General features: G+C 33.0%; 1 protein-coding gene across 2 annotated transcripts in view; it reads left to right on the top strand.

Moving 5' to 3' along the window:
• Nucleotides 1-21445, top strand: part of ALiX (programmed cell death 6-interacting protein-like protein AliX) — a 136469-nt gene that overhangs the window by 103404 nt on the left and 11620 nt on the right. Inside the window, exons 12-14 of one of the 2 annotated variants that reach the window (XM_075375889.1) lie at nucleotides 337-552; nucleotides 643-801; nucleotides 9382-9481. In XM_075375889.1, coding sequence (XP_075232004.1) covers nucleotides 337-552; nucleotides 643-801; nucleotides 9382-9481 — 475 coding nt within the window. Of the gene's footprint in view, nucleotides 1-336; nucleotides 553-642; nucleotides 802-9381; nucleotides 9530-21445 lie in introns of both variants that reach the window. The other variant, XM_075375888.1, reaches the window with a different exon arrangement.

The following is a 21445-nucleotide window of genomic DNA, read 5'->3' as shown; positions in this document are numbered from 1 at the left end:
TGTCTCATTCCAGGAGTAATTATTTTACAAAGCCTTATTCACTTCTAATTCCCAGGCTCGCCCTGAGATATATATCACATGTGCGCATGTGTTATAAATTATTTAAGACTATGTTATGATGATAAAAGTTAGAGAAAGGGTGACTAAGATTAAATAAGTTGGAACATTTTGGAGCTAGAATGTATTTTAAAACATTTATCAATTTTAAACTCTAAAAGATATTCACAATTCAGAATGAGATTGTAAAAAATTTATATCTTTAGAATTTGTCACAATAAATTTAATGATAGCAGTTCGTGTTGTAACTATTTTAATTTGATTTCATCTTGTTTCCAGGTTGAAACAATGAAAGCTGAACGAGATTCTATAGAATGTGAGTTGAAATCAGCTACATCAGATATGAAAGAACAGTTTTTATCTGCACTTACTAATGATGGCACCATTAATGAACAAGCTCTTTCTATTGAAATATTGGGAAGAGTATTTGGTCCATTACAAAAACAAGTTAAGGATAGTTTGGCAAAACAAGAAAGTCTACTTGCTGAAATACAGGTATATCATTTACTTTTTAAATTAGCTTTATTTAAAAACTAATTTATACTTTTTGAATTTTTAATAATTATTTTGTTATGAACTGTTTAGCTGCAGAACACTGCATTTTGTAATGAACGAAGTGGTGTTGGAGGTGCTGCAGCTAAAAGAGATGCTGTTCTTAAGGAATTAGCTGCTGCCCATGATGCGTATGTTGAACTACTAAGCAATCTCCAAGAAGGAACAAAATTCTATAATGATCTGACACAGGTAATGACATCTAAATATTTATTGACATTGAAATATTTTGATATTAATAATCTTCTCTTCCAGAAAATGTATATTATTATTTTTTTTAAATATTATAAATCACTTCATAAATTTAAAGCATGTGTGTGGTTTAGTATTTTTAAAGAGTGTAAGAAGTACCTACCCAGTACCTTTTGGATGAACAGCTCAGATGTTGTCACTCTGCCACAGATCTTGGTTTACTTCAGATCTAAATTTTGTCAAAGGAATTTTATATTAATATAATTAAAATTTTCTTATATTTAAAATTATTATTGTGTTTTTTTAAAACGTTTCTTACTTTTTATCTTATGGAGATGGTTCCTAGAATATAAAAAAAATTCCTTCAACTTTCATTTGATTTATCTTAACATTTTACTGAAAATACTATCTGTAGAATGTTAAGAGTGTATTCTTAAATACTTATAACTGGTGTTCCTCCATCACAGCTTCACCCGCAATATTTTTTTAATAGCAAACTTATTTATTTATAAATAAAAATTATTTAATCAAAAATATTCCTTTTAGATTTTCATTAAATCCTGATAAAACTGTAAATAAAAATTTTTATTAAAAATATAGAATAAATATTCTGTAAACAACGAATTGTTGCCCAATGCTTAACTATATATGGCCCTGAAAAGGGCTGATTCAGACTCTAGAACTGAAAAATGCTGTTTGAGATATTTTTGTTTCGGGGTATCTGTGTATCTCGCTCGTAGTTTTCTAGATGTTGCCTTGGTAATAGATGATGTTACCAAGAGAAATCACCAGAGAACTGCATCCTTAGTACAGGGTGAATGTCGTTACCAAAGGTAGTGTAAAGTTCACCATTGCAGTAAACTTCTAATACAAATGGAATAATCTACCAGCTCACACAATCCACAATAAGTCTATCATAGATCAGAATTCCTCCCAATTCTCTACCTCATGTGGCAATTATTTGTTGCACTTTGTTCGCCAATAGCAGTGTGTAGTACATAAGATGAAAAGAGATCAAAAAAGATGCACCATCTCCTACAGTGGTATAATTGTGTGAGGTAACAATTCTCCATTAACATTTAAATATTCTTTCCAAAAGTCATTCATTAAATTAATTAATTTTGCTGCATTTCTAGCATCCCCGTCGCAGCTTTGCCTCTACTATATGATTACTTGCATTTCCCATCGCAGACAGGGAATATTTAGCCAGACAGGGCTCGCTTCGCTTGCCCTTCCCATCAAGCCAGAAGGCTCTGTCCCTGAAACCTCCCTGTGTTCATTAAACGTATGCTTGTGCGAATAATAATGATAAATAAAAATTAAATCTTGTTCAATTTATAAAAATAATATCAGATTATTGTATTTCTTCAGAGCAACAGCGAGGTTAACACATCCAAAATTTTGAGTGATCAAGAATGTGGGTTTCAATACAGTCAGCATTCATCTTAAAAATATTAGTTATAACTGGTTATCTTCATATAGATAAAAATGTATTTTGCAATTATGTTAGTTTTTTAGTCAATCAGAGGCAATTGCAGCCATTCATGTTGCTTATACAGTTACAGTGGCTGTGTTGTTGAGCCGTTGCATACCTTAAAAAATCAAAATTCAAAATCCCAAAATGATTTTTAGATATTTATCTGAAGAGTATTTGCAAGATACAATCTAGTAAATACCTTGTTTAGTATAATTGGCTCTCACAGATAACTCATGACTCAGACTGATACACGCATTTGTATTCGTTGAGACCACCAACTAACTGTACACCACATCCTTGTGGATTGTATCTATTATGCGGTAGTACATCAGAAATTTAAATTTGGGGCTAACTTCCAAAATATGTTAGGACGCAATGAGATGATGTTATCAAATCTTATATGATTTTTTAGCTCTATCTGTTTATATTCAAATAATTGATCTCTACTATACAATGTAGCTGGGATGTCACTGTACCCTTAAATTTAACAAAAAATACGTGTTAAGAACATGCTGTATTGTTTGGCAACAGTTTTTTACGTCACACTCTGAGAAAAAGACAGTTGTGCTAAAATGGCTGACACAAGTAGTTACAGCGTCAAAGAGTGGTTGGTGACAAGTGTATGGGTTCATGAACGACAACATACAAATCAAACAAGCTAATTAGTGATAGGTTTCAGCAATGTTTTAATAAGCCACCACCACGTTGGCTTGTGAAAAATGTGCATTTGAATTAGGCAGTGTTAAAGATAGGCCATAGAGTGGCAAATTAATGCAGTTAGAAACATGTGTTGCTGTTGCAGTTTCCATTGAACAGTTCCCAGTGAAATCAACTTGTAAACAGTCAGCTGAACTTTGTATATTGTGGACAACAATGCAAGACCATGTGAAAAAGGACTTGAAAGTTAGGCCATTTTGTCCGATGATCATCAGTGAATTGTCAGATGCAGACATGGAATGTCACACTACATCCTGCCAGGCTTTATTAGAAATACTCCCTGCGACATTGCACCATGGAAAGGAGTTTTTTCTGATGAATGTGTAATCTATTGCAGTTCACATGCCAGAAATGTATTATTTTGGGTGAAAAAAATCTTTATTATGTGACAAGAGTTGGAACGAAATCCACCACACGTTATGATATGGGCTGGAATGACAGTTTGTCATTTGTTTGATCCTTATTTTTTTGATGGGTCAGTGAATGCACAAACTTATTTAGAGATGTTGGTGGCAAACCTCAGCTTCAAGAGCAGGATCTCATGGAACGAGTTCAATTGCAGCAGGGTGGAGCACCTGCACATTTTGCCGTATCAGTCCGTGCGTTTCTGGAAGAAAGATTTCCATGATGTTAAATTAGCCATGGTGCTCCAACATCACCAGCTCCATTATCATGGCCACCATGAAGTCCTGAATTCATCACACCAGATAATTCATTGTGAGGAATTATCAAGGCATATGTATCTGCACATCGCTACACCACAAATGAAGAATTGAGTGATGCTCTGAGAAACACATTCCATAACATAACACCAGAAATGCTTCATCAAATGGCACAGAGGACATAGCGACATATAGAATTATGCATGCAACATGAGGGCAAATACACAGACCCACTGTACCATTAAAATGAATACTATGTATCAAGTGAATAAATAAAATAATTCATTATTATACCGCATTTTTCATTTATAACTCGTAACAAATTTATATTTCTAACATTAGGGGGTTCGGTGACTTCCCAGCCACCTGTAGTATGTTTAAGCTATTTATACCATTTATTGTATTTTTGAATACAAAATAAGTGTTTTACATATCAGTCTTAATGTATAAGTTAATTTTTAATTGCTTACGATAGTAATATTGTGTCTGGGTGCTGATAACAATGCTTCATTGTGTGCCTGCAAAAAAAACGTATAGTTGAAAATCGGGAAAATTTGCAATCTTTTCCAAATTTTTTTTATTTTCTTCAACCTTTTCAAGGTCAACATTTTAAAAATCTATTAATTTGTTTTTAGATAGTCACATGTAGATTACACAACAAAGATCAATTTGATAGCTTTATTTGTTACCAAGAAATTAGAGAGATAAAAAAACAGTAAATTTCATTGCTATTCTATTCTAACTCTTAAACTCAGAATTTCAAAAAATCCTATCGTAGTACACATGCACTATAAGAAGAACACTGTAACCATTATAAATTTTGATTAAAATAGGCTCGTAGGGCTTAATTAAGTTGGTTACTTTATTTGTATTATATACTTTTTATTTTATAAATTTTGTATTGCATCAACGGACAATTTTATAAATGCAAGGTTATATGGATTTATTCAGAGAAGACTGATTGTGGATAATCATAGCATGATTGAATTCTTATTGCACATTCCTGCTAAAAATAAATTTTATCATAATATGAGATCATGCTCGCAATGGGAACAAACTTTTCCCACAAAAGCATTACGTTAGTGTGCATACACGCACTGACATAGAATGAGTAATTCTTAGGAATGATGGTGGGGGTTTGACTGGGAGACCATCGAAAGACTCAGTTTGTGTTCAAATTCATTGGTGTGAGCTTGACTGCAGTGACTTTGTTCGGAAAACTGTTCAGGAGGTTTGCAATTTATGTCTTATTCTGGATACAGGTATGAGAAACTATTATTAAAGGCCTCTCTGCAAAAATACTTCAATGGAGCCATTACAATATTACTAATTCGTCGACTATTTAATAAAGAACTATTAAAAATGTTACTTGTTATAATGATAAATTATATTCAACATTATAACTAGAATTAATTTCAGATTGGCCAATTACTTATTAGAATTAGTTTTAATAAGATGATGTGTGAAATTATGAAATGCAAATATCAAAGTTAAAGAAGATAAGTAATAGGGGTTCTATGAATTTCAAGTAGATTAATACTGGGTGTTCCGAGTCAAACATCCACTAAGCAAAAGAGTTTGTTTTATATGTTCTTTTTATGTATTTGTTATTTGTAATATTTTTTTTTATAAATAGTTTGTTTCATAACAAATAAATAGTGTATAATTAGTCATTGCTGTTAGTAACATTTTTTGATGTGTTGAGTTACAGTAACTGGTTTTATGTAAAACTTGGAGAGAGCAATCTTAAGATATAAAATTATCAAGCAGCATAGTCTTGGTACATTGTTTTGCAAATCCCAACATTAGTAAATTCATTTTTTTTAAAAACAAATTCTTTAAAAAATTTTAATTTAGTGTAGTATAGAAGCTTACAAAATGACACCCAACATGGGGCCTGAAGCTTACAAAACATATATAAATTTTCATCAATTTATCTTAAGTAGTTTTTGCTGGCCATTGATGAATCAGTCAGAAGTTGCTTTATAAATATAGATCTATTTTTTCTTTTTGAAAATTCAAATACATAAATATATTTTTTTTAACAATACTAATTGAAACATAACCATCAAAACACAGTAAACAGATAAGTATACTTACCAAATTAATACCAATCATTGATTTTCACAGGATTCCGCATCATCAGTTGGTATTCAATTCTATAATTGATAAAAATCAATTTTTTTTTATAAAAGATTTAAAATTCAGAATTGCATAAACTATCACTGTTTTATAATCCTGCAACTTTGTTATGGACTAGCACGGAACTCTGCTGCCCATACTGGAATTAAGAATTTAATTTATTAATGTTTAATAAAAAAATCTGTTATACAACAATTTTGTTAAATTATAACTTTTAATTTAAATTTAAATAAGAATTACATGTGATTAATAGTTTTTGTAAAAATAATCATATAAAATAAATAATTTAATTGAATGTATAAATTAAATGACTACTGTAAATAAGAAATTAATTTAAATTTATGCATGATTCCAGTATAGGCAGCAAAGTTACAAAGTTGCAGGATTATAAAGTGGTGATAGTTTAAAAATTATAAATTAAAGTTTTTTCTACAATTTTACATTCCCTACAAGTTTTGTTTAAACGTTTTATGTGTTTATAACCCCATAAAAAAAAAAAAAAAAAAAAAAAAAACGGTTTATTCGTTTTCAATCCATATTTCTCAAAAACCTCCAGGTATGGTTATGAGACCTATTTTATTCAACTTTTCAGGTCAGAAACCATAAAACCACTAATTCCACCTTTCAATTAACGTCATAAAAATTTCACTACAACTTCATTTCACCGGGGTAGCTGAAATTCGAGAAAAATAATTATTTCACTAGCCATACATCACCAACTAAGCATATTAGGACATATGTTATATGAACTTATTCCATTATTTTTACAAGTAGAATAGGTTAAAGTTATGGGAGAACTTCATGAAACTTTATTCTGATCGGTACGTAATAATACATTGTACAGATCATATCAAGAATGGGTAGATATGCTCCTCCATGAATGAAAAAAAGAACTGCGCCAGTATGGATCAAGGGAAACCACGGTAAAAATCGTGAAATAATTTTAGGCAAGTACATGAAAATACTAATGTAAAAAATAACTACAAAATGATTCACAATTTAGAAGGCATTAATGGAAATTATTTGAGCACATCTTATTAAATTATTTAATTATTATTTAAACCTTCATCTACAATTCTGTTTCAGTAAAAAAAATCCTTTTAATTATATTTTAAATAAATTAATGTGGAGTATTTAACATTTTTCAGTTATTTATTAACAGAAGCATAATAACTCCCTTTCTTATAAGTCAAAGGATTGTGTTGATACATATAACATCAGTGGTGATGTCTGGTTAGGTAGAAGTAGATATTGTTAGTTTTTTAAGAATAATGATTATTCTTCCCAAAAATTGCACATTTGTAAAAATGAACACAAGGATAAGTTAACATTTTTAGTTTTCTAAGTAACAGTCTATAAAATTTGTACTTATAGATTTCAAACAATGAACTAACAGCCCATTTTGTTTCTCATTCTGATCGTGAGAGAGCACCAAGAAATGACATTTTACTTAATGTCTTTTTTTTTTAATAATGAATATTAAAAAGTATTTAATAATGATGACAAGCTTCTGTTTTATTAAGTGATTCAAAGTATAACAGTTAAGAGTTAGATTTTATTGCAGTTGAAATCATCCCAAGAGAATTTTTTCATGTAATAAATAAAACCACCAGAAATTTTGCTTTATGGGAAATGGAAATACTATTTTTATCATTAATAGAAGTTCTGTCCATGTGATATCAATAATAAGAGAAAAAAATATTGTAATGTGAAGAGGATGGAGTAATGTGAAGAGGATGGAAGGTATAAAATTTCCTTGTAGTTACCATGTATCAACCGAAGAGATTATGTTATTTTATTTATTTTTTATATACAATAATTTGTAGTAGGGGATTTGGCCCATCAAATACACGTATACGAGAACTGGTTTTTATCAACCTCCAATGGGCTTCAAAAAAAAATACACATTGACAGAACAAAATGATTTTATTACTAAAAATTGAGTAGTATCTAACTTATTTTTCTACATGACCACCAAAACAATTGAGGCATTGTTGTACCGTGACACCAGCTTTATGATACCCTCCTCAAAGAAGTTTGCTTCCAGTGAGGTAAGTACATCTTAACAGCCTCCTGAAGTTCTTCGTTGGTGGTGAAGTGTTGTCCACCCAACCATGCCTTCAATTCTCAAAAGACGTGAAAATCGCTAGGTGCTAGGTCTGGACTATATGGTGAATGGTTGAAAACTTCCCACTTGAATTGTTTGAGAAGATCTTGCGTCACATCGGCACAGTGCAGTCGTGGATCAAAACCACGCCGAACGAGAGCTTGCCTCTTCATGTGTTCTGGATCTCTCTGCGGATGTGACATAAAGACTCAACAATTAACTCCCTTTGTTATTGATGTCCTATGTTCCATAAAGTCCACCAACAAGACACCCTTATGGTCCCAAAAGACTGTAACCATTGTTTTCCTGTTGCTCAGTGTCTGTTTGAACTTTTTTGGCTTACTTGGAGAAGAATTGTGCTTACACTGGTTAGATTTTTTTTGTTTCTGGATTGTTATACTGGATCCAAGTCTTATTGCCAGTAACAATAGACTTTAAAAACTCTTCCCCCTCATTATCGTGATATGTGAGAAACTTTAAGGCTGACACCATTCGCTGTGGTTTCTGATTGTCACTCAACATGTGTGGGACCCAATGTGCACACAGTTTCCTGTATCCTAGGTCATTAATCACAATTGTCTACAGAGAGATTGTAATTTCTGGGATTTCTGCAGAAAGTTCACTTATTGTAAACCCCTGTTTGTCGCAGACAAAATCTTAACACGCTTAACCAGGCATACAGGCATGGGTAGGACTTGCATCCTTACCCACCTTCATCATGGACATCAATTTGCCCTTTAAATTTCCTACACCATTCCTGTACACTGCCATCACTCTTAAAGTTTTCACCATACACTAGACTCATTCTGCAATGGATTTCAGCAGCGCTACATCCTTGCAGAAAACGTATCACACTTGGCGGGAGCATCAATCATAGTGGCCATATTCAATTACCTGTAGCTTGGCTCAGAGACTGATCCAGTGGAGCCGGCAATGGCAGAGGTTGTGGTGGGGGGATGGTGCAATCGCACGATGTGCAGACCTGACTCCCGCCTATCTTGTTTACTTAGATGCACAATCGGAGGTTTAAAAAAACACAACCCTTGTAAATTAGAGCATATATATGTTTTATATCTGAAACAGTAATTACAGTACTTGCTCTAAATGTGATTGTTCTGATGAGTTCCTTTCCTTATGCACAGTTGTAAAAATTTATCGGTCAAAAGATTTATAATGATTTTCATGAACTAATATCAGCAGAGTGTAACAAAATTTAAGATTATTGCTGTGTTAAAAATAGATAAGTAAGCATAACTTAATAAACATTTTTTTTTAAATGTAGAATTTCCTATGTTCTATTTACAACTCTATTTCTATCATCATACCCCTCCTCTTCAGAATATAAATTTGTATAAAAATATTTATCAGTTAATTTTTTATTGTTGAACTTGAAAAGAGATTATAATTATAGGTTTGTCCAAAGCGCTAGAAATGTTAAAAATCAGTACTTAATAAATCGATTCTTTTTTTTTCAGATGTTGCTTACATTCCAAAACAAAATATCAGATTATGTATTCGCAAGGAAAACAGAAAAAGAAGAATTGATGAAAGACCTGACCCAGTCAATTAGTAGAGGTGCGTTTCCTTTTCCAGAAGTACCATCTCATCATCAAACTTCTTCTGGTCAGAATTATTCTTGTGCACAGCAGTGATTACTCTGCTTACTTACTATAATTAAATGTCCTTAATTTTTTTTTTAAAGCAAATTTTAAATCCCTTTATAATAATCCAGTTGTAACATTAATGCATTTATGCTAATATCAATGCTTTTGCATATTTTTTATGTATGTGCTTCTTGTATACTGCCTCAGTGAATTTATAAGTTTTATTTATGTATTTTATTTGGGATTTTATACGCATAAAATTGACAAGTTTCACATAAATGTGATTGTTTTTAGAAATGTTTTAGTTTTTTTTATATATGGCTTACGTTGTATTTCATTACTTAGAAAATTTTGGATCTTACTGAAGCATTTGACTGTAATTTTAATATTATTGGAAAAGAATTAAGAGAAGTTACATTGCAGTCTTGCTTAAGTAACAGGGAAATGTAAAGGTGAAATTGAGGCACATTTCAGAGTTTCAATATCTAGAACTAGGCACCCTCAAGAGTTCATAGATTTGTGATGTTTCTGATTTACCTCAATAAATACAGGTTAGTGTTGTTAATGTACGCAAATGATAAATTAATCATCCATTTATGTGGATTTTAAGCTCACTTCTTGCCGTAATTTGGACTGCATTCATTACACTTATATACTTACCCTCACACATGTCTAGAAAAATATTACTATAGAAAGATCTCAACATATAAATATAGGAATAGTCAACAAAACTGTGTAAAAAGCAGGAGAGACATTACAATTCTGTATTACATAACAGAGTTAACATTTTGATATTAGTGTGAATTTTTTCTGGAATAGTTTCATAATTAAAAATAAAATATAGTTCACTGCATACAAATAGTTGAGCATATTTACTGCTTTTTTTAGCATTATTAATACATTGAAGACTCGCCATTTAAAATCTGGGTTTTGTCTGCAGACTGGTGATTTTTACTATTTTTTTATGAATCGTATAAATTTAAGAACTTTTATCTAATTGAATTGCAACTAAATGCATCTTTAAAATGATATACTACATATATTCCTTAACTTGTTTACTTCGTACAGCAATATTCAGTTGAAAAATACATTTTCCAGTACCAAAAGAAAATGTTTATACCTGCACTCTTTAGAAACTTACAAATAATTTTTATTCCATAATGATTATAAAATATTTTTACAACACAAAACTGAAAAACGAGTAAATACCTAATTCTACTACAAATTACTATTATTTTCACAAAAAAACACATTTACAAATAATTTGCTTTTGTACGGAAAGTTCAATGCGCTTTGGCACACATAAAGCAACATCACAATTGGGACAATAAAATTTTGTCTCTTCTGGCTCACTTTCCCATAGTTTTTTTTTTTGCAGATCACCACACACTTTACGTGATCTGCAGGGAGGTTTTTTTCTCCATCAGAGGGATTTTCCTTTGAAATCGACACCCTGTCAGCAGAGCTGCAATGGAAGATATTGACAGTATTGGAATCTTTCCCAGCTTTACTAACCCTCACCAATTTGAGTAAGAAATGCTCTAACTGCATTAGTTTTCTATAAATAATAGGCATTTACAACTGACCATTTGAAGAGGTGGAAAAACAACTTTTTTCACTGTCCTTTCAACACCTGTCTTATGTATGTTGTAATTCAAAACTGAATCTGGTTTTACTTTTATCTTCCTTACCCTCTATGCTGTAACAAAACCTCAGACCAGATAGCACCATGTTTTGTGGACTGCATAAAAACATCACGGGTGTCCTTCCAGTGACAAAGCTCTAGGTAAACAACATGATGAAAGCTCATTTCTCCTATAGCCACTTTCTTTTTCAAATCCTTAGGCATATGTTTTCTGTTTGGCCACAAATAATTGTGTACTACTGGGGCCAAATAGAATTTATCCATATAATCTTTGTGGCCTTTTTCATAATAATTATGCAGAATTCTATCAAATCTGCCAGTAGTGGTATTATCTGCATTTCTCTCACGACCAGTGTAGGTTTCAAAGCCCAAAACATAACTGCTGTATGACTGATATGATGTAAAATTTTATTTTGTATTTTTCTAGCTTATTTTTCACATATACCCTGAACCTAAGCCTACCTTTAAAAGGACAGATCCCTTCATCGACTGTCAGATTTTCCCCAGGTGTAAGGGAATTTTTAAACTTGTTTAATACAATATTGACATTAGGCTGTACTTTGAAGAGTGGATCATGATTTGGCTCCCCACTAGGAATATAATTAACATTATTGTTCCATTGAAGCATCCCTAAGATTGAACAGAATCTGTCTCTGGTCATTATTTTAGATGAAAAGTTAGAATAAATGAAGGCCCCCTGATGCTAGTATTTTTTTTATATCACATACGTAGTACACACATGTGAAATATGATGGAAAAAAATTTGTACAAATCTTTGATTGTGACATACTCCATTTCAACAATTTGCTGTAGGGTTTCATTTGATTGGTACGATTTAGTTTAGGAATCGTTGGACTTTCATACGTGTGGGTTTCATGTTTTAGTGGCTTACTATTTTTTTTGTCTTAATTTTATAGAGCTTCAGTCAAATGAGATAAGATATTCTTTAAGATGCAACTCTCCAAGATTCCCTATATAGTGCCAGTCATTTAATTTTGATATACCCCCCTACATCCTACATCCTTAACAGTCTGTTTTACATTATTCCAAACATTGCCTGTCTGCACAATTTTTCCCATCTACCTGTCACTCTAATATCGTGATTATTCCAGGATGCCTTAATACGTAGCCTATAAGTCTGTCTCTTCTTTTAGCTATATTTTTTCAAATGCTTCTTTCTTCATCAATTTGCTGTAACATCTCTTCATTTGTCACTTTATCCACCCATCTGATCTTTAACATTCTCCTATAGCACCACATTTCAAAAGCTTCTAATCTTTTCCTCTCAGGTACTCCGATCGTCCGAGTTTCACTTCCATACAAAGCTACGCTCCAAACATATATTTTCAAAAATGTTTTCTTGATGTTTAAATTAATTGTTGGTGTAAGCAAATTATATTTCTGACTGCAAGCTCATTTCACCTGTGCTATTCGGTATTTATCGCTCCTGCTTCGTGCATCTTTAATAATTCTACTTCCCAAATTACAAAATTCTTCTACCTCCACAGTCTTTCCTCATTCCATTTTTATAATCAATGGTCCATCTACTTTCTTTCTACTACATTTCATTACTTTCATTTTGTTCTTGTTTATTTTCATGTGGTAGTTCTTCATCCATGCCGTTCATTGTTTCTTCTAAATCCTTTTTACTCTCAGCTAGAATTACTATATCATCAGCAAATCATAGCATCTTTATTTTCTTACCTTGCATTGTTACGCCAGATCTTAACTATTCTTTAACATCATTAACTGCTAGTTCTTTATAAAGATTAAAAAGTAACAGAGATAGGGAACATCCTTGTCTGACTCCCTTTTTTTATTGCTTTTTTCTTAAGCCCTTCGATTACACTGCCAAACATTGAAAATGTTGCAGGCTCAAAAATAGCACATTCTTAAGTATTTCCATCTGCCGAATTAAAAAATCACCATAAAAATGACCGATTAGCTCTTGCTTTGGCGATACAATGAATGAAATGTCATTTTTTACCCGATCTATATTTTTAGTTTGGAATAATTTAGTTTTTGGAGTTTTCACATCTGTTAAATGACAAAACACAACGTTCTCCAGCTGTTTGTAGGTTATAAACACTGTTACTATTACTGTGACTGGTTTCATATTTTTTGTGTTGTAATTAATAATGAATTTCTGGTTTTCGAGTGCTTTTAAGTGAAAAATTTGTTAAATCAAAATGCTACGAAAATGTGTAAATTCAGTGAATAATTGTTGCATTTGTGGGAAATAACATTTTTATCACAGAAACGTAATCTGACGCCTCTTGTGAAGTGAAGAGTGCCTATCAGCATTATTTTGGTATGAAGGTAGGGGACCAGGATAAGTCATGGGATCCACATATATGTTTCAACTCTTGTTCAGTTATACTACGAGAATGGCTGAAAAAAAAAATTATCTATGGTTTGACGGGAGCCTACAAACAGATAACTACTACTTCTGCTTGACTCTACCTATAAAGGCAGGGATCTCATTGAAAAAAAAGGAATAATTCAGTACCCTAATCTTCCATCTGCTATTTGACATATTCCACATTCAGATAGTTTACCAGTTCCTACTCCAACCCAAAATTATGAGCTTGAAGTAGAAAATGAAGACACTGTGGAAGAAGAAGAACCCAACAAGTCTTCCATATCCCATGACTCTGATATTGACGAAAAAGATTATAAAGTGCATAGACTAAGTCAAGTGGAATTGAGTGATCTCATTTGAGACCTTGATTTGTTGAAGGAGAAGGCAGAACTTCTAGGGTCAAGACTACAGCAATGGAATCTTCTCCAACGTGATGTCAGAGTCTCACAGTACAAACATTGTCTTAAGGGTCTGCATTCTATTTTTGAAAAGAAAAACAATCTTGTCTGCTGTGATGTTGATGGCTTGATGAAATGTTTGAATTTGAATCATGATCCAAGTGATAGGAGGCTGCTATTCATATACTCCTCCAATCTTAGTTTGACAACTGTATTACTTCACAACAAACTGTCTTCCTTCTATTCCTGCTAGTCATGCAGTTTACATGAAGGAGACTTATACAAACATGGCAATCCTCCTAGACTCAATCAAATATGCTGAACACAAGTGGAAAATCTGTGGTGATTTAAAAGTCATCGCTGTTCTCTTAGGAAAGCTACTGGGGTACACTAAATACTGCTGCTTTTTATGCATGTGGGGCAGCAGGGATAGGGATCACATTGTTTTCAAACACATTGGCCTGCAAGAAATCTTAACTGGTGAGAAAAATGTTGCGAGCCTCTCGTGGACCCAAAAAATGTTCTTCTTCCACCCCTTCATATAAAGCTAGGTTTGATGAAAAATTTTGTCAAAAGTTTGAACCAAGGACAGGCCTTCAAGTACTTAAGAGACAAATTTCCTGTATTAAGTGATGCAAAAGTTAAGGAAGGTATTTTTGTTGGGCCACAAATTCAACAACTTGTAAAGGATCCTGCATTTGACCGAATTTTGGAGGGGAAAGAAAAGGAAGCTTGGGAAGCCTTAAAGGTAGTCATTCATGGATCTTCAGGCAACAAAAAAGATGAAAACTACAGTCAGTTGGTGACAGTACTTCTGCAAAAATACCATCAACTTGGATGCAACATATCCTGTAAAATCTATTTTTTCCACTCACACCTGGACTTTTTCCTTCCTAGATGTGAAGTTGTCAGTGAAAAACATGGAGAAAGATTCCATCAGGATATTTCTGTAATGGAACAAAAATATCAGGGCCGTTGGAATGAAGCAATGCTTGCGGATTATTGCTAGTGTGTGTGTGTGTATGTAGGGATGCTCTGGAACTTGCTTACAAGAGGAAAGCCAAAAGACAACGATCTCATGATGCCACCACATGATTCAGATCCAACAAACTGCCAGGTACTCTTCCATCAATTAAGAACTCTAAGAATATATTAAAAAATGTCAAATGGACTTTCTATGTTGGTATATGTAATTAAAATGTATTTTCTCTTAATCTGTTAAAATAAAATACTTCCAACAGTTGTACATCACAGAAATTAGACCTAATAAAAATTTTTCTTTGCCATATTCGTTTTTCTCAACCCAAAATTAGTAAGATTTGATTCATGAAGTGAAGGAAACATTCAAAAAAATTTTTTTTATTGGGCAGTATTATTACTGTTGCAGTTTGGTTTCTGTAAATGTTAGCAATTGTTCTTCTATCTCTGTATTTGAACCCTACATTTTTTAAAATGCTGAACATTTTCAGTCTTATGTTATGAAATGTCTTTTCTAAGTCTATAAATGCCATGTATGTTGGTTTGTTTTTCTTTAATCTTCCTTCTACTATTAATCTGAGCGCTAAAATTGCTTCCTTTACGTTGTCCTTATACATTTCCTAAAACCAAATTGATCTCTTAACACTTCTTCCACTCTCAATTCTTTTATACAGAATTCTAGTTAAAATTTTTGTTGCATGAGTAGTTATGCTAATTGTTGTGTATTCACATTTATTTGCTCCTGCTTTCTTTGGTATCATGACAATAACACTTTTTGAAGTCTGATGGAACTTACCCTCTTTTTTTGTAAATATTACACACCAGTTTGTATAATCTATGACTTCCTCACCTGCACTGTGTAGTAATTCTCCAGGTATCCCATCTATCCCAGGAGCCTTTCTCCCATTCAAATCCTTTAATGCTCTATTAAATTCATATCTCAATATCGTTTCTTTCTTTTCATCCTATTTTCTTTCATATTATTAATTGGTGTACCATCTGTATTCAGCACATTAGATTTTAACTTATGTGCCACCAAATTCTTCTTAACTTTCCTGCATGCTACATCTATTTTACCAATGATCATTTTTCTTTCCACTTCTAACACTTTTCTTTAATCCACTCTTCTTCCACTAATTTGCACTTCCTGATTATAGTATTTCTTAATTGTTGATAGCTCCTTTTTTTTACCTTCTTCATCCCAAGTATTCTTATACCTTCTACACTTGGCCATCAACTGCAATATATTCTCTGATATCCAAGGTTTTCTACCAGTTCTATTTATTTCCGCCTGAGTTCACTTCTGCTGATTTAAGGACTTCCTTTTAACATTTTCTTATTCTATATTTTCTACTTTATGACTTTTTTACTCAGACTTCTTGCAATGTCCTCCTCAAAAATCTTCTTTACCTCCTCTTCCTCAAGCTTCTCTAAATTCCACCGATTCATCTCACTCCTTTTCTTCAGATTTTTAAACCCCAATCTATTTTTCATTATTACTAAATTATGGTCGCTATCAATGTCTGCTCCGGGAAAAGCTTTGCAATTGACGAGTTGATTTCTAAATTTTTGTTTAACCATAATGTAATCTATCTGATACCGTGCACTATCACCTGACTTTTTCCATGTGTGTATTCTTCTATTATGATTTTTAAGCTGGGTTTTGGCAATTACCAAATTATGCTTACGCAAAACTCAATAACTTGATCCCCTCTTACATTTCTAATGCCCCGCTTGTATTCATCCACAATATTTCATTCCTTGCCTTTTCAACAATTGTTGTCAGCTTTGTATTTGATTTTATCCTGATTATAATGATTCTATCGCTAAGCTTTTTGAAGTACTCTATTCTCTTCTTGTTCATTACGAAACCTACTCCTGCCTGCTCTTTATTTGATGCTGAGTTTCTAAAATCACCTAACCGTAAGACATTTTCCTCTTCCCACCAAACCTCACCAATTCCTACTGTATCTACATTTAACCGATCCATTTTCTAACCTACCAGCCTATTTTAAACATCTAACATTCCACACTCTGAATCATAGAATGTTATTTTTTTAATTTTCTGGTGACTTTTTCCTTAGCAGTCTCCATCCAGAGATCCAAACAGGGGAAAGTTTACTCCTTGAATATTTTACCAAGGAAGGCGCCTTCATCTTTGTTACCTGAAAATGCAGAGAACTAAATTTTCTTGGAGAAAAACAGCTGTAGTTTTCCATTGCTTTCAGCTGCACAGTACTCAGAAGACTGAGTGACACTGATATGGCCATTTAAGTCCTCCTGATCTATGCCATTAACAACTACTGAAAGAGCTGCTTCCCTCTTTCAGGAATCATTCTTTAATATGGCTCTCAACAGATACTCTCCGATATGGTTGCACCTTTAATCCAGCTACTCTATATCACTGAGTACCCAAGCCCCCTCACCACCAGCAAGATCTCATGATTCATAGAGGTAGGAAGTCCCTCTATGAATATTGTATACTTATACTAAACAGGATCAGTTACTTGACATGCTACAGGATATTTCTAAATTAAATTACAGTAATCTTTAATAACAAAAAAGTAAATAATTTGCACAATTGTTTGATACATCACTGAAGATGATATATCTTCACATTTCATTTCCACCTAACACTGTTAGTCCTGACATTCTCGCTAGGCAGCATGCAAGAATGAGTCATCATGGAATCGTGTACTGGTGCAGAGCATGCTCAGTGTTCAGAGACAATTCATTATTAAATATCGCAAACAACCACCTCAAAGACAGACTGTTATTGCATGGTACAATTGTTGAAACAGGTTGTGTATCACATAAGACACCAGTTCAGGATAAACCTTCAGTTTCTGAAGCAGCAATCGAACAAGTGTGGCAAATATTCATTTGTAGTCCAGGTAAATCAGTGGGATGCCAGCTTAGAATTGAATGTTCCTAGGGTTATACAGTATGGAGGATATTGCGCAATCGACTCATTTAAACCCTACAAATTACAACTAATACAAGCTCTGAGTGAAGGTGATAAAGAAAAAACAAACTGAGTTCTGTGTAAACATGTTAAACAAAATTGTGACTGAAAATGATTATCTTAATAAAATTGTGTTCAGTAACAAAGCCACCTTCCCATACCAGTGCTAAAGTAAATCAACGTAATGTTGATTATGTATACCTCCATATATGAGGTGAGCAGAATCTATATCACATAATTGAACATGCACAGAACTTGCCTAAGATAAATGTTTTTTGTGCTGTAAGCTGTCACAAAAGTTACGATCCTTTCTTTTTTGCTAACTCAACTGTAACATCCTTGTCATCTAATTCTCTAAGCAATACCTAACAGTGGTGCTGGACGTTAAACAAAAAAAAAAAAAGAAAAAGTCAACTGTAACACTAATGCCGCAATTACAACAGGGTATGGGCACAGAATTCATTTTACAGCAAGATGGTGCGCCACCACATTATCATTGTGCAGTTGTTGCATATCTCGATAGCAAAGTGCCAACTTGGATTGGACATTGTGGAACAATTTCTGGGCCACCATGACCACCTGATTTAACTCCAGTGACTTCTCTGTATGGAATTATGTTAAAGAGAGTCTTTGTTCCTCCACTTCCAGGAAATATTGACAAGCTGTGGCACCAAACGACACAAATAATTGCCACCATGGATCAAGACATACTTCATAAGATCTGGCTAGAAATATGTTACAGATGGAACATCTGCGATATTGGAAAAGGTAGCCTTATTAAACATTTGTAAATCAAACTTGAAGATATACTGTATTCAGTGTTGTATCAAACATTTCTGTAAGTTATTTATTATTTTCATTATTAAAGGTTATTTTTGTATAACTAAGTTAGAGATACTCTGTACATCATGAAATATATAAATATACAAATCACCCATAATGTACTGAATGAACAGACATGATTCATATCATTCTGACTTTTTGACCGTAATTTTAAATTATATCTGCTAATTAAAATAAAATGCAGCTGTAATATCACCTGATGGTGTGAAATAGCAACTCTAGTCACTGAGGAGGTTGCAAAGACGAACTGATGTTTAAAGTAAGTTTTTTAAAAACTGTTAGATTTGGTTTGTCATTAAACAAATTTTAATTTTAAATAGATAATAATGTTCAAATTTGTAGTAAAGGTTTACATTTTTTGACTGAATTTTTATTGGTCACACTGTTATTTTCTGTAAGCTGTATTAAGAACATTATGCTAGTAAGAAAATGGCTGCACAAATGTGCATGATGAAGAGCGGAGTGGCAGGTTCAGTATTCAAACTGACGAAATCATTGAATAAGTGAACCAAGAACTGTGATGTGATTGGCGATAGACAATTAGTGCTCTGGCTGATGAATTTCTGCACACTGGACGCACCTCTATCTACACGATTGTCACAGAAAAGCTCAGATATCGCAAACTTTATGCAAGGTGGGTACCGAAAATGCTCACCGACCAACACAAAGGTCAAAGAATGTGCAGTGGACAAGCATTTTTGGACCGCTATCGACAAGGGAGATGATTTGTTTTCCCACATTGTTAGGGCAATGAGGTGTGGATATCCTACACCAATGCCGAATTGAAAAAACAGTCAATGCAGTGGTGCCATTCAAGTTTCCCAAAACCGAAAAAGTTTACGCAATCTCCATACTCGAGTTGAAAAATGTTGGCTACTGTTTTTAGTGATGAAAAGGGCGTCATTTTGATTGATTTCATGGAATGTGGGGATCAACAATTACAGCTGGCATGTACTGCGAAACTCTCACTAAACTGACACATGTGATCCAAAATCGATGATGCAGGGAAACTGTCATCCGGCATAAACCTCCTTCACAACACGCATCCTCTTAACCAAGAAGATCAAGATTTTCATTGGAATTTTTTTGACCACCCTCCGTATAGTTCTGACCTTGCAACTAACAACTACTTCCTCTTCTTGCATTTCAAAAAGTGGCTTGGTAGACAATGGTTTGAAAACAACGAGAAACTCAAGATTGCCATTGTCAACTGGTTCAGTTCCTAGGCAGCGAACTTCTTTGTTGTTACTGTTCTATGTGATATTTTTATATTTCATGTTGTGTGTTTAACTCACTTTTACTGTCTACAAGTAGGTAGTTCAATTCCTTTGTTAGTTAGGTATTTTCAGTCTTGCTTAAGACTCTGTGAGGCGTGTTTTGTTTTGAGTTCATTAACTAGTAGTACACTGATGGAAATGTCACTCATGGCATTCACATCGGTGGCATCCTGGTCCAGGCGGACTGGAATATGTCAGAGGACGAGGTTTCAAAGATGACCTCCGGTAAAGCCCATAAAGGCTCAGAACAGTGGGGGTGGCAGAAGGTGTCTTTCTCTATGGGAGAGGGATTAAAGAAACTGGAGCAGCATTATGAAAAGTGCTTAGAACTGAATGGCAATTATGTGGAAAAGTAAAGTAGATATGTAGTAAATTAAAACTGTAAGTAAATGCTTTTCTCATGAGATAATTTTTTTTTTAATGACCAAACAGCCCTTACTTTATGAATATGCCTTGTATATGTAATTTGTTTAGGTCATTTAATGACCTGTACATTCCACAAAAGTTTTAAAATAATGGCTCTTTTGGAACAAGTTTTACATATTTAACATACTGTAGTTCTTCGGAAATATCCAATAAGCGTTTTTATGTCAGTGTGAAAATACTTTTAAATACAGTAATTTAAATTTTAGGTATTTCTTTCATCAAAACACCTCTTCAGCCAGACACTTCCCATAATAAGAGTGATTTAAGATTTTATCTTTCTCAAAGATAAATATGCACCTTAGCTGAAATCTCAGTTGTTGGAACAATTTAAATATAAAGATTAAAACAATAATTATAATAAATAATTTAATTTCAATATTGTAACAATTATAAATCAGTAGTATTTACCTTCACAATGACCTATTATTTAATTAGTGCACACCTACTTCAACCGCCTATTATTTTGAAATTTTAAATCACGTTAGGGTAAATAGTAGTTCAGTTCATTAATCTTTCATCGAATACTTTTTATATACCGAACATTATTTTATTTCTTTCAATCCATAGGAATACAAAGTCACTTAAGTTCAGGCTTTTCCTTACAATATTTCATAATATGAAATTTAAATACTACAAAGAGACCACCCACATTTAGGTTGCCAACATTTCCTTTTCCATGAATGTAAATGTAATATTTGTTAAATATTTAACACGATCATACAAGTAATGTGTCTTAAGCTTTGAATTACTACATCAAAAACACTTATGTACATGCACGGTGTTGGTTTATTACACAACCTGCGCTCTCTGTATGTTGTGCTATATGGGATTTGAAAGTAGATCGAGTCAATATTTGTAGAGATTGTTCTTTATTTTCTAAACCGCCTTGACCTAGATTTGAACCTACAAACCTGTGTTAAAAAACTTTTATAGTTTGTCACATTACTTTTGGTGACTGCATCTAGTTTATAGATGTTTTGCACAGAGATGGTTTTTGTTTCTAAAAAAAAAAATGAATAAATAAATAATCATTATTTTATT

This window comes from Lycorma delicatula, chromosome 9, assembly GCF_047948215.1.
Source record: "Lycorma delicatula isolate Av1 chromosome 9, ASM4794821v1, whole genome shotgun sequence".
NCBI classification, from domain to species: Eukaryota; Metazoa; Arthropoda; class Insecta; order Hemiptera; family Fulgoridae; genus Lycorma; species Lycorma delicatula.
Note: the sequence above shows the minus strand (reverse complement) of the source record. Positions and strands in the feature narration are given on the sequence as shown.